This window comes from Pleurodeles waltl, chromosome 4_2, assembly GCF_031143425.1.
Source record: "Pleurodeles waltl isolate 20211129_DDA chromosome 4_2, aPleWal1.hap1.20221129, whole genome shotgun sequence".
Taxonomy (NCBI): Eukaryota; Metazoa; Chordata; class Amphibia; order Caudata; family Salamandridae; genus Pleurodeles; species Pleurodeles waltl.
In genome coordinates this window covers 142,494,627-142,510,396 of record NC_090443.1, presented here as the reverse complement: position 1 = coordinate 142,510,396, position 15,770 = coordinate 142,494,627, and the positions used below count along the sequence as shown (strand labels likewise).

General features: G+C 43.6%; 1 protein-coding gene across 5 annotated transcripts in view; it reads left to right on the top strand.

Moving 5' to 3' along the window:
* LOC138292399 (cyclic AMP-dependent transcription factor ATF-7-like) overlaps positions 1–15,770 on the top strand; it is a 679,599-nt gene that overhangs the window by 591,212 nt on the left and 72,617 nt on the right. For all 5 annotated transcript variants that reach the window (XM_069230978.1, XM_069230982.1, XM_069230981.1 and 2 more), the window contains one exon: positions 13,127–13,226. In XM_069230978.1, the coding sequence (XP_069087079.1) occupies positions 13,127–13,226 (100 nt within the window). The remainder of the gene's footprint in view (positions 1–13,126; positions 13,227–15,770) is intronic.

Here is a 15,770-nt window from a genome sequence, read left to right as displayed (position 1 = left end):
ACCAGAAACCTGAACATTTCTGAAAAGTAAACAAAATTCTGAATTCAGCAAGGGGTAATTTGTGTAGATCCTACAAGGGTTTCCTACAGAAAATAACAACTGGAAAAATAAATATTGAAATTGAGGTGAAAAAAACAGCAATTTTCCTCTACGTTTTACTCTGTAACTTTTTCCTGCAATGTCAGATTTTTGAAAGCAATATACCGTTCCGTCTGCGGGACCCTTCTGGTTGCGGGGATATATAGGGCTTGTAGGTTCATCAAGAACCCTAGGTACCCAGAGCCAATAAATGAGCTGCACCCTGCAGTGGGTTTTCATTCTATACCGGGTATACAGCAATTCATTTGCTGAAATATAAAGAGTGAAAGATAGCTATTAAGAAAACCTTTATATTTCCAAAATGGGCCCTAGATAAGGTGTTAAGGAGCAGTGGTTATTTGCACATCTATGAATTCAGGGGTGACCATACTAGCATGTGAATTACAGGGCATTTATCAAATAGATGTCTTTTTTACACACTCTTATAATTGGAAGGAAAAAATGTAGAGAAAGACAAGGGGCAATAACACTTGTTTTGCTATTCTATGTTCCCCCAAGTCTCAAGATAAAAATGATACCTCACTTGTGTGGGTAGGCCTAGCGCCCGCGACAGGAAATGCCCCAAAACACAACGTGGACACATCCCATTTTTTTGAAAGAAAACAGAGGTGTTTTTTGCAAAGTGCCTACCTGTAGATTTTGGCCTCTAGCTCAGCCAGCACCTAGGGAAACCTACCAAACCTGTGCATTTTTGAAAACTAGAGACCTAGGCGAATCCAAGATGGGGTAACTTGTGGGGCTCTGGCCAGGTTCTGTTACCGAGACTCCTTTGCAAATCTCAAAATTTGGCTAAAAAAAACACGTTTGCCTCACATTTCGGTTACAGAAAGTTCTGGAATCTGAGAAGAGCCACAAATTTCCTTCCACCCAGCGTTCCCCCAAGTCTCCCAATAAAAATGATACCGCACTTGTGTGGATAGGCATAGCGCCTGCGAAAGGAAATGCCCCAAAACACAACGTGGACACATCACAATTTTTGACAGAAAACAGAGGTGTTTTTTTGCAAAGTGCCTACCGGTAGATTTTGGCCTCTAGCTCAGCCGGCACCAAGGGAAACCTACCAGACCTATGCATTTTTGAAAACTAGAGACCTAGGGGAATCCAAGATGGGGTGACTTGTGGGGCACTGCCCAGAACTTATTTCCACTCCACCAAACACTACACCCTGTTCATACAGGCCTTCTCTCAAGCATATTGCTCTGTTAAAACGAGAGGTAGATTCTCTTCTACTTAAAGGATTTAATAGAGATGGTTCCCATCAGTCAACATGGGACAGTGGTATATACTTCCTCATACCAAAAAAGGATGGCACTCTCAGACCAATTCTCGATCTCAGACATCTAAATCAATATATCCTGTCAGAGCATTTCCACATGGTCACTGTACAGGATGTAATTCCCTTGTTACAAAAACAAGACTATATGACAGCATAAGATCTAAAGGATGCTTACTTCCACATTCCTATACATCCAGCACACCGCCAGTATTTAAGGTTTGTAATAGCAGGCAAACACTCTCAATTCAAAGTACTACCCCTTGGGGTAACAGCACCACCAAGGGTATTCACAAAATGTCTAGCAGTAGTTGTGGCATACCTCAGAAGACAGTACATACATGTCTTCCCTTATCTGGACAACTGGTTAAAAAAAGCCAGCACGATTCGGAACTGTAAACAACACACACAATACACAATAGATACCCTACACAAATTAGGGTTCACAATCAATTACCAGAAATCTCACCTTCAGCCAGCACAAATTCAACCTTATCTAGGAGTAGTGCTGAACACTCACTAAGCATTAGCCTACCCAAATCCACAACTAATCCAAGCGTTTCAAACTCTTACATCCCAATTGCAGGTCAACCAAACATACACAGTAAGGTTTGACTTGAGGCTATTGGGAATGATGGCATCATGCATAGCAATAGTGCCCAATGCACATCTAAACATGAGGCCATTGCAACAGTGTCTCTCGCAACAATGGTTGCAGGCACAGGGTCAACTACAGGATCTAGTGTTGTTGGACCACCAAACTTACAAATCTCTGAAGTGGTGGAATCACACCAACTTATTAAAAGGGCGGCAATTTCAGGACCCTGTGCCACAGACCATAATCACCACAGATGCATCAATGACAGGTTGGGGAGCCCATCTCAACAATCTTACAGTACAGGTGGAATGGGACTCAATACAGCAAACTTACGACATAAACCACTTGTTATTGCTGGCATTGTTCTTAGCCATCAAAGCATTCCAATCACAGATCATAAAAAACAGTCTTAATAAGGACAGACAACAATCTACAAAAACTGAGGGGGATACTCATTCCAGTTGTCCCTTCTAGCACAAACAATTTGGAAATGGGCAATTCACAATCACATTCACCTGCTAGCGGAATACATCCCAGGGATACACAACCAGCTAGCGGACCTCTTAATCAGGACGCAGCAACAAATACACAAATGGGAGATTCACCCACAAGTAATTCAATATTACTTTCAGATGTGGGGGAACACCAAACATGGACCTTTTCGCAACAAGCGAAAATGCAAAATGCCAAAACTTTGCGTCCCGATACCCACACCCTCAATCCAAGGGCAATGCTCTATGGCTCAATTGGTTAGGTATATTTGCTTTTGCTTTTCCCCCTCTCCCGTTAATTCTGTTTCTGGTCAACAAGATCCCTCGCACTTCCCTGACTATGATACTCATAGCTCGTGGGCACGTCAACACTGGTACACAACACTTGTTGGACCTGTCGGTAGTACCACATCACAAGCTCCCAAACAGACCAGACCTATTGACTCAAAACAAGGGTCAGATCCTGCATCCCAATCGCAGTATGCTCAACCTGGGGATTTGGTTCCTGAGGTCATAGAATTTGGATACCTAAAGCTTCCATCAGAATGTATGAACATTCTAAAACAAGCCCATAAACCTACAACCAGGCAGTGTTACGCAAATAAATGGAAACGTTTTGTATATTACTGCCACCCTAAAAACATTGATCCACTTAAAGCATCAGTACAAGATATTGTATGTTGTTTGCTTCATTTACAGAAAGCAAATCTTGCATATTCATCTATTGAAATTAATTTAACAGCAATATCAGCCTATCTTCAAAACAGACAACATACCTCTCTGTTTAGAATTCCTGTCATAAAAGCTTTTATGGACGCTCTTAAAAGTTATTCCATCTACAGCTCTACCAGCTCCTGCATGGAATTGTGCTCACCAGGCTTATGGGTCCACCATTTGAACCCATGCATTCTTGCGCTCTTCAATTTTTCTCATGGAAGGTTGCTTTCCTGGTAGCAATTACTTCCTTAAGAAGAGTAAGTGAAATTCAAGCATTCACTTTATAAGAACCCTTCTTATAATTACACAAATACAAAATAGTACTTAGAACAAATCCAAACTTTTTACCTAAAGTGGTTTCACCATTTCACATTACTCAGTCAGTGGAATTGCCAGTCTTCTTTCCACAGCCAGATTCAGTTGCTGAAAGAGCTCTTCACACTCTTGATCTCAAAAGAACTCTCATGTATTATATAGACCGGACGAAAGTCTTTAGAAAATCTACACAATTTTTTGTGGCTTCCCAACAGTCTCATAAGGGTAATCCTATGTTCGATGGCATCTGTTGCTGCAGATACACATGTTGTGCACAGTCCGCCATCTGGTGTTGGGTCGGAGTGTTACAAGTTGTTTTTCTTCGAAGAAGTCTTTCGAGTCACGAGACCGAGGGACTCCTCCTCTTTGCTTCCATTGCGCATGGGCGTCGGCTCCATCTTAGATTGGTTTTTTTCCGCCCTCGGGTTCGGACGTGTTCCTTTTCGCTCCGGGTTTCTGGACGGAAAGATAGTCAAAACTTCGAAAAACTACGTCGGTATTGTTTCGCTCGGGATAGTTAGAATCAACACCGAATCGTGAAGAGCTCCGGTAGCCCTTCGGGGTAATTTCGATCCCCCGTCGGGGCCTGGTCGGCGGCCCGACCGCGTGTAACATCGACACCGATGGAACGGACCCCGTTCCGATTCTGTCCTAAATGCCACAATAAATATCCATATACGGACCAACATTTGGTCTGTAACTTGTGCCTGTCACCCGAGCACAAAGAAGAAACTTGTGAGGCCTGTCGTGCGTTCCGGTCCCGAAAAACGCTCCGTGACCGTCGAGCCAGAAGATTACAGATGGCGTCCACGCCGACAGAACACCGAGAGTTCGAGGAACAAGGAGAAGAGGAGGAAGCCTTCTCCATCCATGAATCGGACTCGGATGAATTCGACGTCGATGAAACTGTGAGTAAGACGTCGAAAAGCACACAGCCCAAGAAAACAGACAAGGCCCAGGGGACGCCACTGCCAACTGGCCATGGCTCAACCCATAAAGGTGACCGTCCATCGGCACCGAAAAAGGCCGAACTGGTGCCCAGAACGTCCGACTCGGGTCGAGACACAGGCACGCAACATTCTCGGGACCGAGAAAGTGTTGCCGAAAAAGATCGACGCCGAGAAAGCGGAGCCGACGCTGCTCGACGCAGAAACAGCGGCACCGAGGATGATCGACGCCGAGAAGGCTCGACTCCGAAAAAGAAGAGATTCCCCTCGGAGCCGAAAACAAAAAAAGACACAGTTTCGGTGCCAAAACAAGCAGCAACCAAACCCACTACCGGCTCATATTCAGAGGAACAATCATTGTCCTCTCAAATGCGTAAACACAGGTTTGAAGAGGAGTTACAGACTACTGATGTAGACCATACACAAAAGAGAATCTTCATCCAGAGTGGAACAGGGAAGATTAGCACTCTTCCACCAATCAAGAGAAAAAGGAGACTAGAGTTCCAAACTGAACAACTAACACCACAAGCAAAGGTGGCAAAGAAAGCAACTCCGCCACCCTCTCCTCCACCTGTAACTCAGATATCACCGGCACAAACTCCGTCACATTCACCGGCTCACACCACCATGAGCCAAGATGACCAAGATGCTTGGGACCTATACGACGCCCCAGTGTCAGACAATAGTCCAGAGTCATACCCTACCAAGCCCTCACCACCTGAGGACAGCACAGCGTATGCGCAGGTGGTAGCTAGGGCAGCAGAATTCCACAACGTGTCGTTACACACAGAACCTGTCGAGGATGACTTCCTTTTTAACACCCTCTCCTCCACCCATAGCAACTACCAAAGCCTGCCTATGCTTCCAGGAATGCTAAGGCACGCGAAGCAAATCTTCAAAGACCCTGTCAAGAGTAGAGCGATCACTCCGAGGGTAGAGAAAAAATATATCGCACCTCCCACAGACCCTGCTTTTATCACCTCTCAACTGCCACCAGACTCAGTCATGGTAGGAGCAGATCGCAAAAGAGCCAATTCACACACATCGGGCGATGCACCACCCCCGGATAAGGAAAGCCGAAAATTCGACGCAGCTGGGAAAAGAGTCGCTGTACAAGCTGCAAGCCAGTGGCGCATCGCAAACTCTCAGGCGCTCCTAGCGCGTTATGACAGAGCCCATTGGGACGAGATGCAGCATCTCATCGAGCATCTACCCAAAGAATTTCAAAAGCGGGCAAAACAGGTGGTTGAGGAGGGACAAAACATCTCCAATAACCAAATACGCTCCTCTATGGATGCAGCGGACACAGCTGCAAGGACAATAAACACTGCAGTAACCATCAGAAGGCACGCATGGTTACGCACGTCTGGCTTTAAACCAGAAATACAGCAAGCAGTACTCAATATGCCGTTCAACGAACAACAATTGTTCGGACCAGAGGTTGACACGGCGATTGAGAAGCTGAAAAAGGACACTGACACAGCCAAGGCCATGGGCGCGCTCTACTCCCCGCAAAGCAGAGGCACTTTCGGCACCTTCCGTAAAACAACCTTCAGAGGGGGGTTTCGGGGTCAGGCCACACAAGCCAGCACCTCACAATCAACACCGTCTACCTACCAGGGACAGTACCAAAGGGGAGGTTTTCGGGGCCAGTACAGAGGGGGACAATTCCCGAGAAACCGGGGAAAATTTCAAAGCCCCAAAACCCCAACAACCAAACAGTGACTTACAAGTCACTCAACCCCTCCACATAACACCAGTGGGGGGAAGACTAAGTCAGTTTTATCAATCGTGGGTGGATATAACAACAGACACTTGGGTCTTAGCAATTATCCAACATGGTTATTGCATAGAATTTCTACAGATTCCTCCAAATATCCCACCAAAAACACAAAAAATTTCAAAACAGCATTTAGACCTCCTAGAAATAGAAGTTCAAGCACTACTGCAAAAAGAAGCAATAGAACTGGTACCATGTACAGAAATAAACACAGGAGTCTATTCACTGTACTTTCTAATACCCAAAAAGGACAAAACACTGAGGCCAATCTTAGATCTCAGAATACTAAACACCTACATCAAATCAGACCACTTTCACACGGTCACGCTACAGGAGGTGTTACCACTGCTAAAGCAACAAGATTACATCACAACCTTAGATCTCAAAGACGCGTATTTCCACATACCGATACACCCTTCGCACAGGAAATACCTAAGGTTTGTATTCAAGGGAATACACTATCAATTCAAAGTCTTACCGTTCGGTATAACGACCGCACCAAGAGTATTTACCAAATGCCTAGCAGTAGTAGCCGCACACATTAGAAGGCAGCAAATACACGTATTCCCGTATCTAGACGATTGGCTAATCAAGATCAACTCGCTAACAAAGTGTTCACAACACACAGAGTATGTCATACAAACCCTCTACAAACTCGGGTTCTCCCTCAACTACAAAAAATCACACATTGTGCTGTGCAAAATACAGCACTACTTAGGAGCGGTAATCAACACAACAAAAGGATTAGCCACTCCGAGTCCACAAAGGGTTCAAAATGTTCACAAGGTCATACAGGCCATGTATCCAACACAAAAAATACAGGCAAAAGTGGTTTTAAAACTCCTAGGCATGATGTCCTCATGCATAGCCATTGTCCCAAACGCAAGACTGCACATGAGGCCCTTACAACAGTGCCTAGGATCACAATGGTCACATGCACAGGGTCACCTTCTAGATCTGGTGTTGATAGACCGCCAAACATACATCTCGCTTCTATGGTGGAACAGTACAAATTTAAACAAAGGGCGGCCGTTCCAAGACCCAGTGCCACAATACGTAATAACAACAGATGCTTCCATGACAGGGTGGGGAGCACACCTCGATCACCACAGCATCCAAGGACAATGGGACGTACATCAAACAAAACTGCATATAAATCACCTCGAATTACTAGCAGTATTCCTGGCGCTAAAAGCATTTCAACCCATCATAACCCACAAATACGTTCTTGTCAAAACAGACAATATGACAACAATGTATTACCTAAACAAGCAAGGGGGAACACACTCGACACAGCTATGTCTCCTAGCACAAAAGATATGGCAATGGGCAATTCACAACCACATTCGCCTAATAGCACAGTTTATTCTAGGGATCCAAAATCAACTAGCAGACAATCTCTCTCGAGATCACCAACAGGTCCACGAATGGGAGATTCACCCCCAAATCCTAAACACTTACTTCAAACTTTGGGGTACACCGCAAATAGACCTATTTGCAACAAAAGAGAACGCAAAATGCCAAAACTTCGCATCCAGGTACCCACACAGACAGTCTCAAGGCAATGCCCTATGGATGAACTGGTCAGGGAAATTTGCATACGCTTTTCCCCCTCTCCCTCTCCTTCCATATCTAGTAAACAAATTGAGTCAAAACAAACTCAAACTCATATTAATAGCACCAACATGGGCAAGACAACCTTGGTACACAACACTACTAGACCTGTCAGTAGTACCACACGTCAAGTTACCCAACAGGCCAGATCTGTTAACACAACACAAACAGCAGATCAGGCATCCAAACCCAGCATCGCTCAATCTAGCAATCTGGCTCCTGAAATCCTAGAATTCGGACATTTAAACCTCACTCAAGAATGTATGGAAGTCATAAAACAAGCTAGAAGACCATCCACTAGACACTGCTATGCAAGCAAATGGAAAAGGTTTGTTTGCTACTGCCATAATAATCAAGTTCATCCATTACACGCATCCCCAAAAGATGTAGTGGGATACTTACTACACTTACAAAAGTCAAATCTAGCCTTCTCTTCCATTAAAATACACCTTGCAGCAATATCTGCATACCTGCAGATTACCCATTCAACTTCACTGTTTAGGATACCCGTCATTAAAGCATTTATGGAGGGCCTAAGAAGAATAATACCACCAAGAACACCACCTGTTCCTTCATGGAACCTTAACATCGTCTTGACAAGACTCATGGGACCACCTTTTGAACCCATGCATTCTTGCGAAATACAATTCTTAACCTGGAAAGTTGCATTTCTCATTGCCATCACATCTCTAAGAAGAGTAAGTGAAATTCAGGCGTTTACAATACAAGAACCTTTTATCCAAATACACAAAAATAAGGTTGTACTAAGAACCAATCCTAAATTCCTACCAAAGGTTATTTCACCGTTCCACTTAAATCAAACTGTAGAGTTACCAGTGTTCTTCCCACAGCCAGACTCAGTAGCTGAAAGGGCACTACATACATTAGATGTCAAAAGAGCACTAATGTACTACATCGACAGAACAAAGGAGGTTAGGAAAACAAAACAACTGTTTATTGCATTTCAAAAACCTCATACAGGAAACCCAATATCAAAACAAGGTATAGCCAGATGGATAGTTAAGTGCATCCAAACCAGCTATCTTAAAGCAAAGAGACAACTGCCCATTACACCAAGGGCACACTCAACCAGAAAAAAAGGCGCTACCATGGCATTCCTAGGAAATATTCCTATGCACGAAATATGTAAGGCAGCCACATGGTCCACGCCTCACACATTTACTAAACACTACTGTGTAGACGTGCTATCCGCACAACAAGCCACAGTAGGTCAAGCCGTACTGAGAACTTTGTTTCAGACTACTTCCACTCCTACAGGCTGAGCCACCGCTTTTGGGGAGATAACTGCTTACTAGTCTATGCACAACATGTGTATCTGCAGCAACAGATGCCATCGAACTTAAAATGTCACTTACCCAGTGTACATCTGTTCGAGGCATTGGTCGCTGCAGATTCACATGTGCCCACCCGCCTCCCCGGGAGCCTGTAGCCGTTGGAAGTTATCTTCAACATTTGTACATTTGTATATATATATATTACTTAACCTTAATTTGTACATACTTATTCATTCCATTGCATGGGCACTATTACTAACACACACAACTCCTACCTCACCCTCTGCGGGGAAAACAATCTAAGATGGAGCCGACGCCCATGCGCAATGGAAGCAAAGAGGAGGAGTCCCTTGGTCTCGTGACTCAAAAGACTTCTTCGAAGAAAAACAACTTGTAACACTCCGACCCAACACCAGATGGCGGACTGTGCACAACATGTGAATCTGCAGCGACCAATGCCACGAACAGATGTACACTGGGTAAGTGACATTTTCATTCCAAACCAGGATTGTCCAGATTGATAATACATTGTATTCAAACCTGCTATCTTAAAGCTAAAAGGCAACTATTAGTAACTCCTAAAGCACATTCTACTAGAAAGGAGCTTCAGTGGCATTTTTAGGAAATATATCAATGGCAGACATATGCAAAGCAGCCACATGGTCCACACTACACACTTTTACTAAACACTACTATGTTGATGTCTTGTCTTGACAACAAACCAATGTTGGTCAAACAGTGCTTAAAACACTATTTCAAACTACTTCAACTCCTACAGACTAGCCACTGAGGGACTGTTTTTCAGTCTATGCACAGCATGTGTACCTGCAGCTACACATGCCATTGAACGGAAAATGTCACTTACCCAGTGTACATATTTTTGTGGCACGTAGTGCTGCAGATTTACATGCGCCCTTCCTCCTCCCCGGAAGCCTGTTGCCATTGTTGTACTTTATTATGTATATACGTTGCATGGACATCTTTTTTACTTACTATATATATATACGTTTTTGTACATATAAAATTCTTCACTCCTTACTTAACCCTCCCGCGGGAAAACAATCTAACAAAGGACTCTATGCCCATGCGCACTATCACTGAGAGAAGTCACCTGCTCTTGTGACTTGAAAAAAGACTTGTAACACTTCAAGCCCAACACTAGATGGCGATATATACACAGCATGTGAATCTGCAGCACCACATGCCACGAACAGATGTACACTGGGCAAGTGACAGTTTCCATATATATATAAAACATCCTCAGCGCGCTCGTTTGACCTCAACTGTTGACTATATTGACTGATTAGAATTACATAGTTGTGCTAAATTAGACCACTTTATTATTAAATAATCTTCATTCTGATCACTTTTTCCCCAAGCCTCCTTGTTGATTAGCCTCATTTATCTTATTTCATGACTTTTGAAATATTTGTAAACCTATACAAGTGAAGCTTCGCAACACCTTGAAGTAGCGAACCTTGATTAAGCACAGAATCCTTTACTGACTACTTGTGTACTACGATTAAGGCCACGTATCTAAGGCATTCTGACGCCCTTTTGTGTTGACACAAAATCGTTTTGTAATAACGAATATTCAGTATTTTCACTGATTCTGCAAATAATCCAGCAAATGTGTTTTTATTATTAAGAGCGGAATTTGAAAATTCTGTTCTGTGAATTTTAATTGTACGTTCTTTATTCTGGCCTTCCGGCGAGATTTCCTAGTGGCCACCAACTTGGTTAGGAGACACTGCAGTATATTGAGAAATGTTGCCTGAGCCTTGTTTCAGAAACTGACAGACTAAAACCTGCAATCGCTGCACTGTGGCACCCGATGAATACCTTGTGTTTGATGACAAATTGGGGTCAGATATGGAGCTGGAGTATGGGGCTATATGGGCGCATCATCTCTGCAAATAAGGGAAAACAAATTTCTGCGACTTTTACTCTCACATAGCGTTCCCGCTACAATTCCACATGCAGAATTAGGTCTCCCTTTTCTGGAGGAGTTGATTAAGTTAGCCCCTTTAACCCTCTGGGTGTATGTTTGGACTAGGATGGAAGCAGCTCTTACTCAGACATTGCTTATGTACTGCATGAGTCTGGATGGTGTACAGAGATGGCCCTAGGTTATGTACATTAAAGAGTTCCTGAGCAGCCTTAACAGATCAGACTTTTTCTTTAACCCTGGGGCCCTAGGCAAGCAGGACATCCCAGTAGTAAAAAATGAATTTCAAGAGAAATTGGCTACTGATAGAGGCACGATTTGGGGAAAGCCATGGTGATAGCTTACCTTCCCTTATGTACCATACAAAATTGAACCCTATCTTTTAACTGTCCACAGCACAATAGATTTTTCCTGAAAAGGTTTTGCCTGGGCCTGGCCCATTTTTTAGTGGTGTATCCCCCTAAGGTGTACCGCAATTGGGACCTAATACCCTGTCCATGTGATATGCGTTCAGAAAAATCACAAATGCATGTGTTTTTATTCTGTAAGCTGTACAAAGAGCAGAGGAAGGTCTATTTAATGCCACTTCTTAAATCACTAAATATTAGGAGGTGTAAGGAAGCTATTTTTAATCTGCAGTTACTCCAGTCTCATTTGATATGTATGGTTATTTATAGATTTATTGCTGCAGCGATAAAAGAAAGGAAATATCTTGATTCTAACTGTTAAGCACTTTGCTAAAAAAATTGCACATCAGCAAATAATTTTTTGGATGAACAAATGACTATCCGATTAGGAATGCAAATTTTAAGAGGTTTTAATTATTTTACTGATCATCGTATGTACAGATATCCCATTTGCTATTTTTTGATGGACATTTCGGCAAATAATATTTCAGATGACAAACGACTATTTGGTCAGGTATGCATATTTTAGAGGTTCCAATTACTGTAATGACCATCTTATTTACATAGATCTTATTGCTATTTATTGATGTTTCTTTTTAACTTATTAATTAACTTTGTACATTTGCTCTTTTATGGATCTTTAGGAAAGATCCGAATAAATATATTTTTTTTATTTGATTTTGGGTCCTGAATCACTCCTGCTGCATCTACCGGGTTCGGCTGGGGTGGGTTTATGTCAATGCTCCCACTTTGCCTGATGTCAAAAAGCTGCCAAAGTTGCTTAAACTCTACTCTTGGGTTTCTGATGGTTAAATCACAGACATTTTTGTCTGCTACCCGAAGCCTTAGATATTGCTGATGAACGAATTCCAGGCATGGATACTTGCACCCAAGCACCCATCTTTTTCTTCACCAGGGCTACTCCCTCTACCCTCACAGTTATCTTTTTAAAATAGTTTTATATGCTCATTATTATTTATGTATGCCAATAATGTGTGCCTTATTCCGGCTGATTTTGAGTTTGTGAGTCTCTTGGTTCGTCTGTTATCTGAGGATTTCTTTGATTTTTCAAATCCATCACTGGTAAACGTGGTTATGGCTTGTTTCTGTGTGAGGCTTGCAGGTGATAGATTATCAATCCAAAGGTTTGCTGCCCCAGGTTTTTCATTCACAGTCTGTACTGTACACAAACGGTGTGTTAGGTGAAATGTTTAAACTAACATCAGCCACTAATAATTGTTCTGAGCCTTGTTCCAGACCATCATGCTCACTATGCCCTAGCACTTGAGCTATAGCCCCAGTGGACAAAGGACAGCATTGATCTAGGTTACTTGTGTTCCTCTTCTGAAGGAACCAGCCCAGGCCCCACGGGCTGAACTGTTCCTGTCAAGTCAGTACCAAGACTGATTGCATAGGGCTGGTTTCTTTTAGAGTAGCATAGAGGGTGAAAAATTGTCTGGTATGCAGCCCATGGCAGAGACAAATTCACACATTCCTTCATTTACAGTGTTTCTTTAGGCTGAGGTACTCAATGTCTGTGAAGGAGGACTGAATTGCAGTGTTAATGTGTGGATTTGCTTGTATTAATTCTAGTACTGTTGTTTATTTGTACCTCTGAAAATAGATCTACTCTGTGTTTCAGGTCACCAGGAAGCTCCATGCCATTGGTCATGCACCTTGCCAATGGTCAGACGACGCCCTTCCTGCCCAGTCCACATGTACAGATGCATTCAGTGATATCGGTAAGGGACCTCGTCATTCAATGGTATCTGTAAATAAACTATGTGCTTAGTGATGTCTGTGAGAGGCTTCCATCATTCACAATACCTAAGCACTTTTGGAATGTGCCAGATGTAGCAAATTAGCATAGCCATTGTTTTTTTTCTTTTCTATTTGGCTCATGGTGTTTGTTACATCTTCAATCTGATAGACATTTCTTACTGCAGATTAATCACCTTTTGAATAATTTTCCAGGTGTCAGACTGGATCTGGAAAATCTTCAGCAATACCCCTGTGCGCCAGCAGGTTGCGCTGATGACCTGTGTATGTGCCATCCATGTGCCCAAAGCATAATTTATTTTCCTTCTGTGCCAACCAACCTGAATCCCGAGCTACCCCTTGTCTCATTTATCCAATTTCTAAAACAGTCTGAGAAAATATTATGCAGTACGCGAGGGAATACATCACCTCCGACATCCAGAGGGTTCAAGCCCTTTGATGAAGTCGCAAACAAATGTTGATGACTGACTCACATGTGGTTTGGCTGTGGTCCCTAAGGTTAGGCAAAGTCTCAAAAGCCTGCAGTAACTGTGTCTTGATTCACACCAAGGCCATTCAAGACCAGAAAGTGAAGTTCTTTGTAGCAAATCACTCCAAGACCCCACTCCAAGATCGTTCCAAAGGTTGATCCCTGTTTCTCTCTCAAGGATGCTCGAATAATAGATTATCTTCATGATCTAAATTCTCCGGCAAATTCAACAAGAAGTCCAAGCCATACGCTGCCCTGTTCTGCCACACTGAGTCTCCGAGAAGGCCCAAGGGCATCATTGTGCCTTCAGATCATGCTTCCGAAGTCACTCTATTTCAGAGTTAATTCTGATCCCTGATCCATGGCAAATGGAATTTCTCAGGCTGTCAGTAATGCTGAAGCAAATCTCATACATCCATGATGCGATGCTGCAGCTTTTTGGCAGGTTAACGGCTCCCTCCTGCGCACTTTTGGGCCTCAACATGCCACAAGCCTCCCAACAGGATTTCCACTGATGGGACCACTTTTGGCACCAGCTGGGCTCTCTGGATCCCATTAGGGCTCCTGACCGACTTTGGTACCAGACCCCTCTCTGGTGCCACAATCCACACTAGAATGGAAATCTTCTGATGCCATTGACTGTGGACAAGGACGGCCAACCCAGTCTGACACTGAGACAGTACTGTCCTAACATTGACCCCAGATGTGTGTGGTTTGACTAAGCTGCAGCCGTTTGGATCACCTTCTGACTCTGATACTGTGTCGTTGCCCTCTTACAGGGCTCAGGCTCTTCAGAATTTGTTTGATACAGACTGTGATAGCTATGAGGTTGGGGACAAACTTTCCCCCAACTCTGTGGTTTAGTTTCATCTCCAGGCCCTGCCACAGAAGAACACCTCTCCTTTGCTATGCTTGTGTGGCAGGTGGCAGTGGATCTTCGATCTTCAGTTTTCTACTCAGTAAGTAAAGACCAGTGTTTTAACGGAGGTGCTTCAGCCACGCCTTACAAGTCCTGGGCCCCCTCTATTTAAAGAGGACATTACAGATGCACTTTTAGGGTTCTGTGCCAAACCTTTTCCAGGCCTGTGGGAAGTTGGGTTGTTGGTTGCCTGAGGTGTGAGCCCTGGCCAGGCAGTAGACACAATTCCTTGCTGGGTGAACCACAGAAAGTCACTAAATTAGCATGTGCTTAACCCTGGGTAGCTTGGCACAAAAAGCACTTGGGCTTAACTTGGAGAAAATGTGCAAAGTATTTATGCAGCACACAAACAGTAATAAAGTGAAAACACAAGAAAAAAACCAAACCAATTTAGAAAATTTGTGTGAATTTTAATACATGATTTAACATAAAAACAACAAAAATCGAACCGGAATTATGAATTTTTAAAGTTTACGGTTCAAAATGGTGCTTGCCAGATAAAAGCGTCAACCTCAGACATTTGGGTGCACGTCACCAGGTCATAGTCGAAAGTTAAAGCTGACAGCGATGGACCGTGGTTCGGATACAAGAAGTGGATTATGCCCGGTCAGCATCTGAGAAGGTAAAAGTTCAGCAGGGCAAGGATGCAGGAATGTCAAAGGAGGAGGCGGCGTCGACGAATGTCCATGGAGCGAAGCCATGGTGAAGATTTGTACCTTCAGAATAAGTTGTCAAAATAAAAGTAGAAAATCTCCAGTTGGATGAAGCAGAAGGCTGTAGCCAAAGACAGTTCCTTGAGGTCAGATACCCCTTTTGTGAAGGGCCACTGAAACAGAATTGCTGCTGCGGAAAAAAACATAGTGGGAGAAGCCACAAAGTTAATCCGACTGGTGATGCCCCTCAGGTGGTTAGGTGAGCAATTTCATCTCAGTCTCCCCATGGTACTTGGGGGTCTTTTGGGCCAAATTATGTAATCAGGTTTGGAAAATGACCATCTGGCCACTTTGGCAGCACAACCAAGAGTGCAGGGTTCAATGGAGACTTCTGGGGATTCAAGACTCACCCAGGCTGGGTCCAGGCGCAGGTTAAAGATGGTTGAGCCTGTTATCTCCCTGTGGG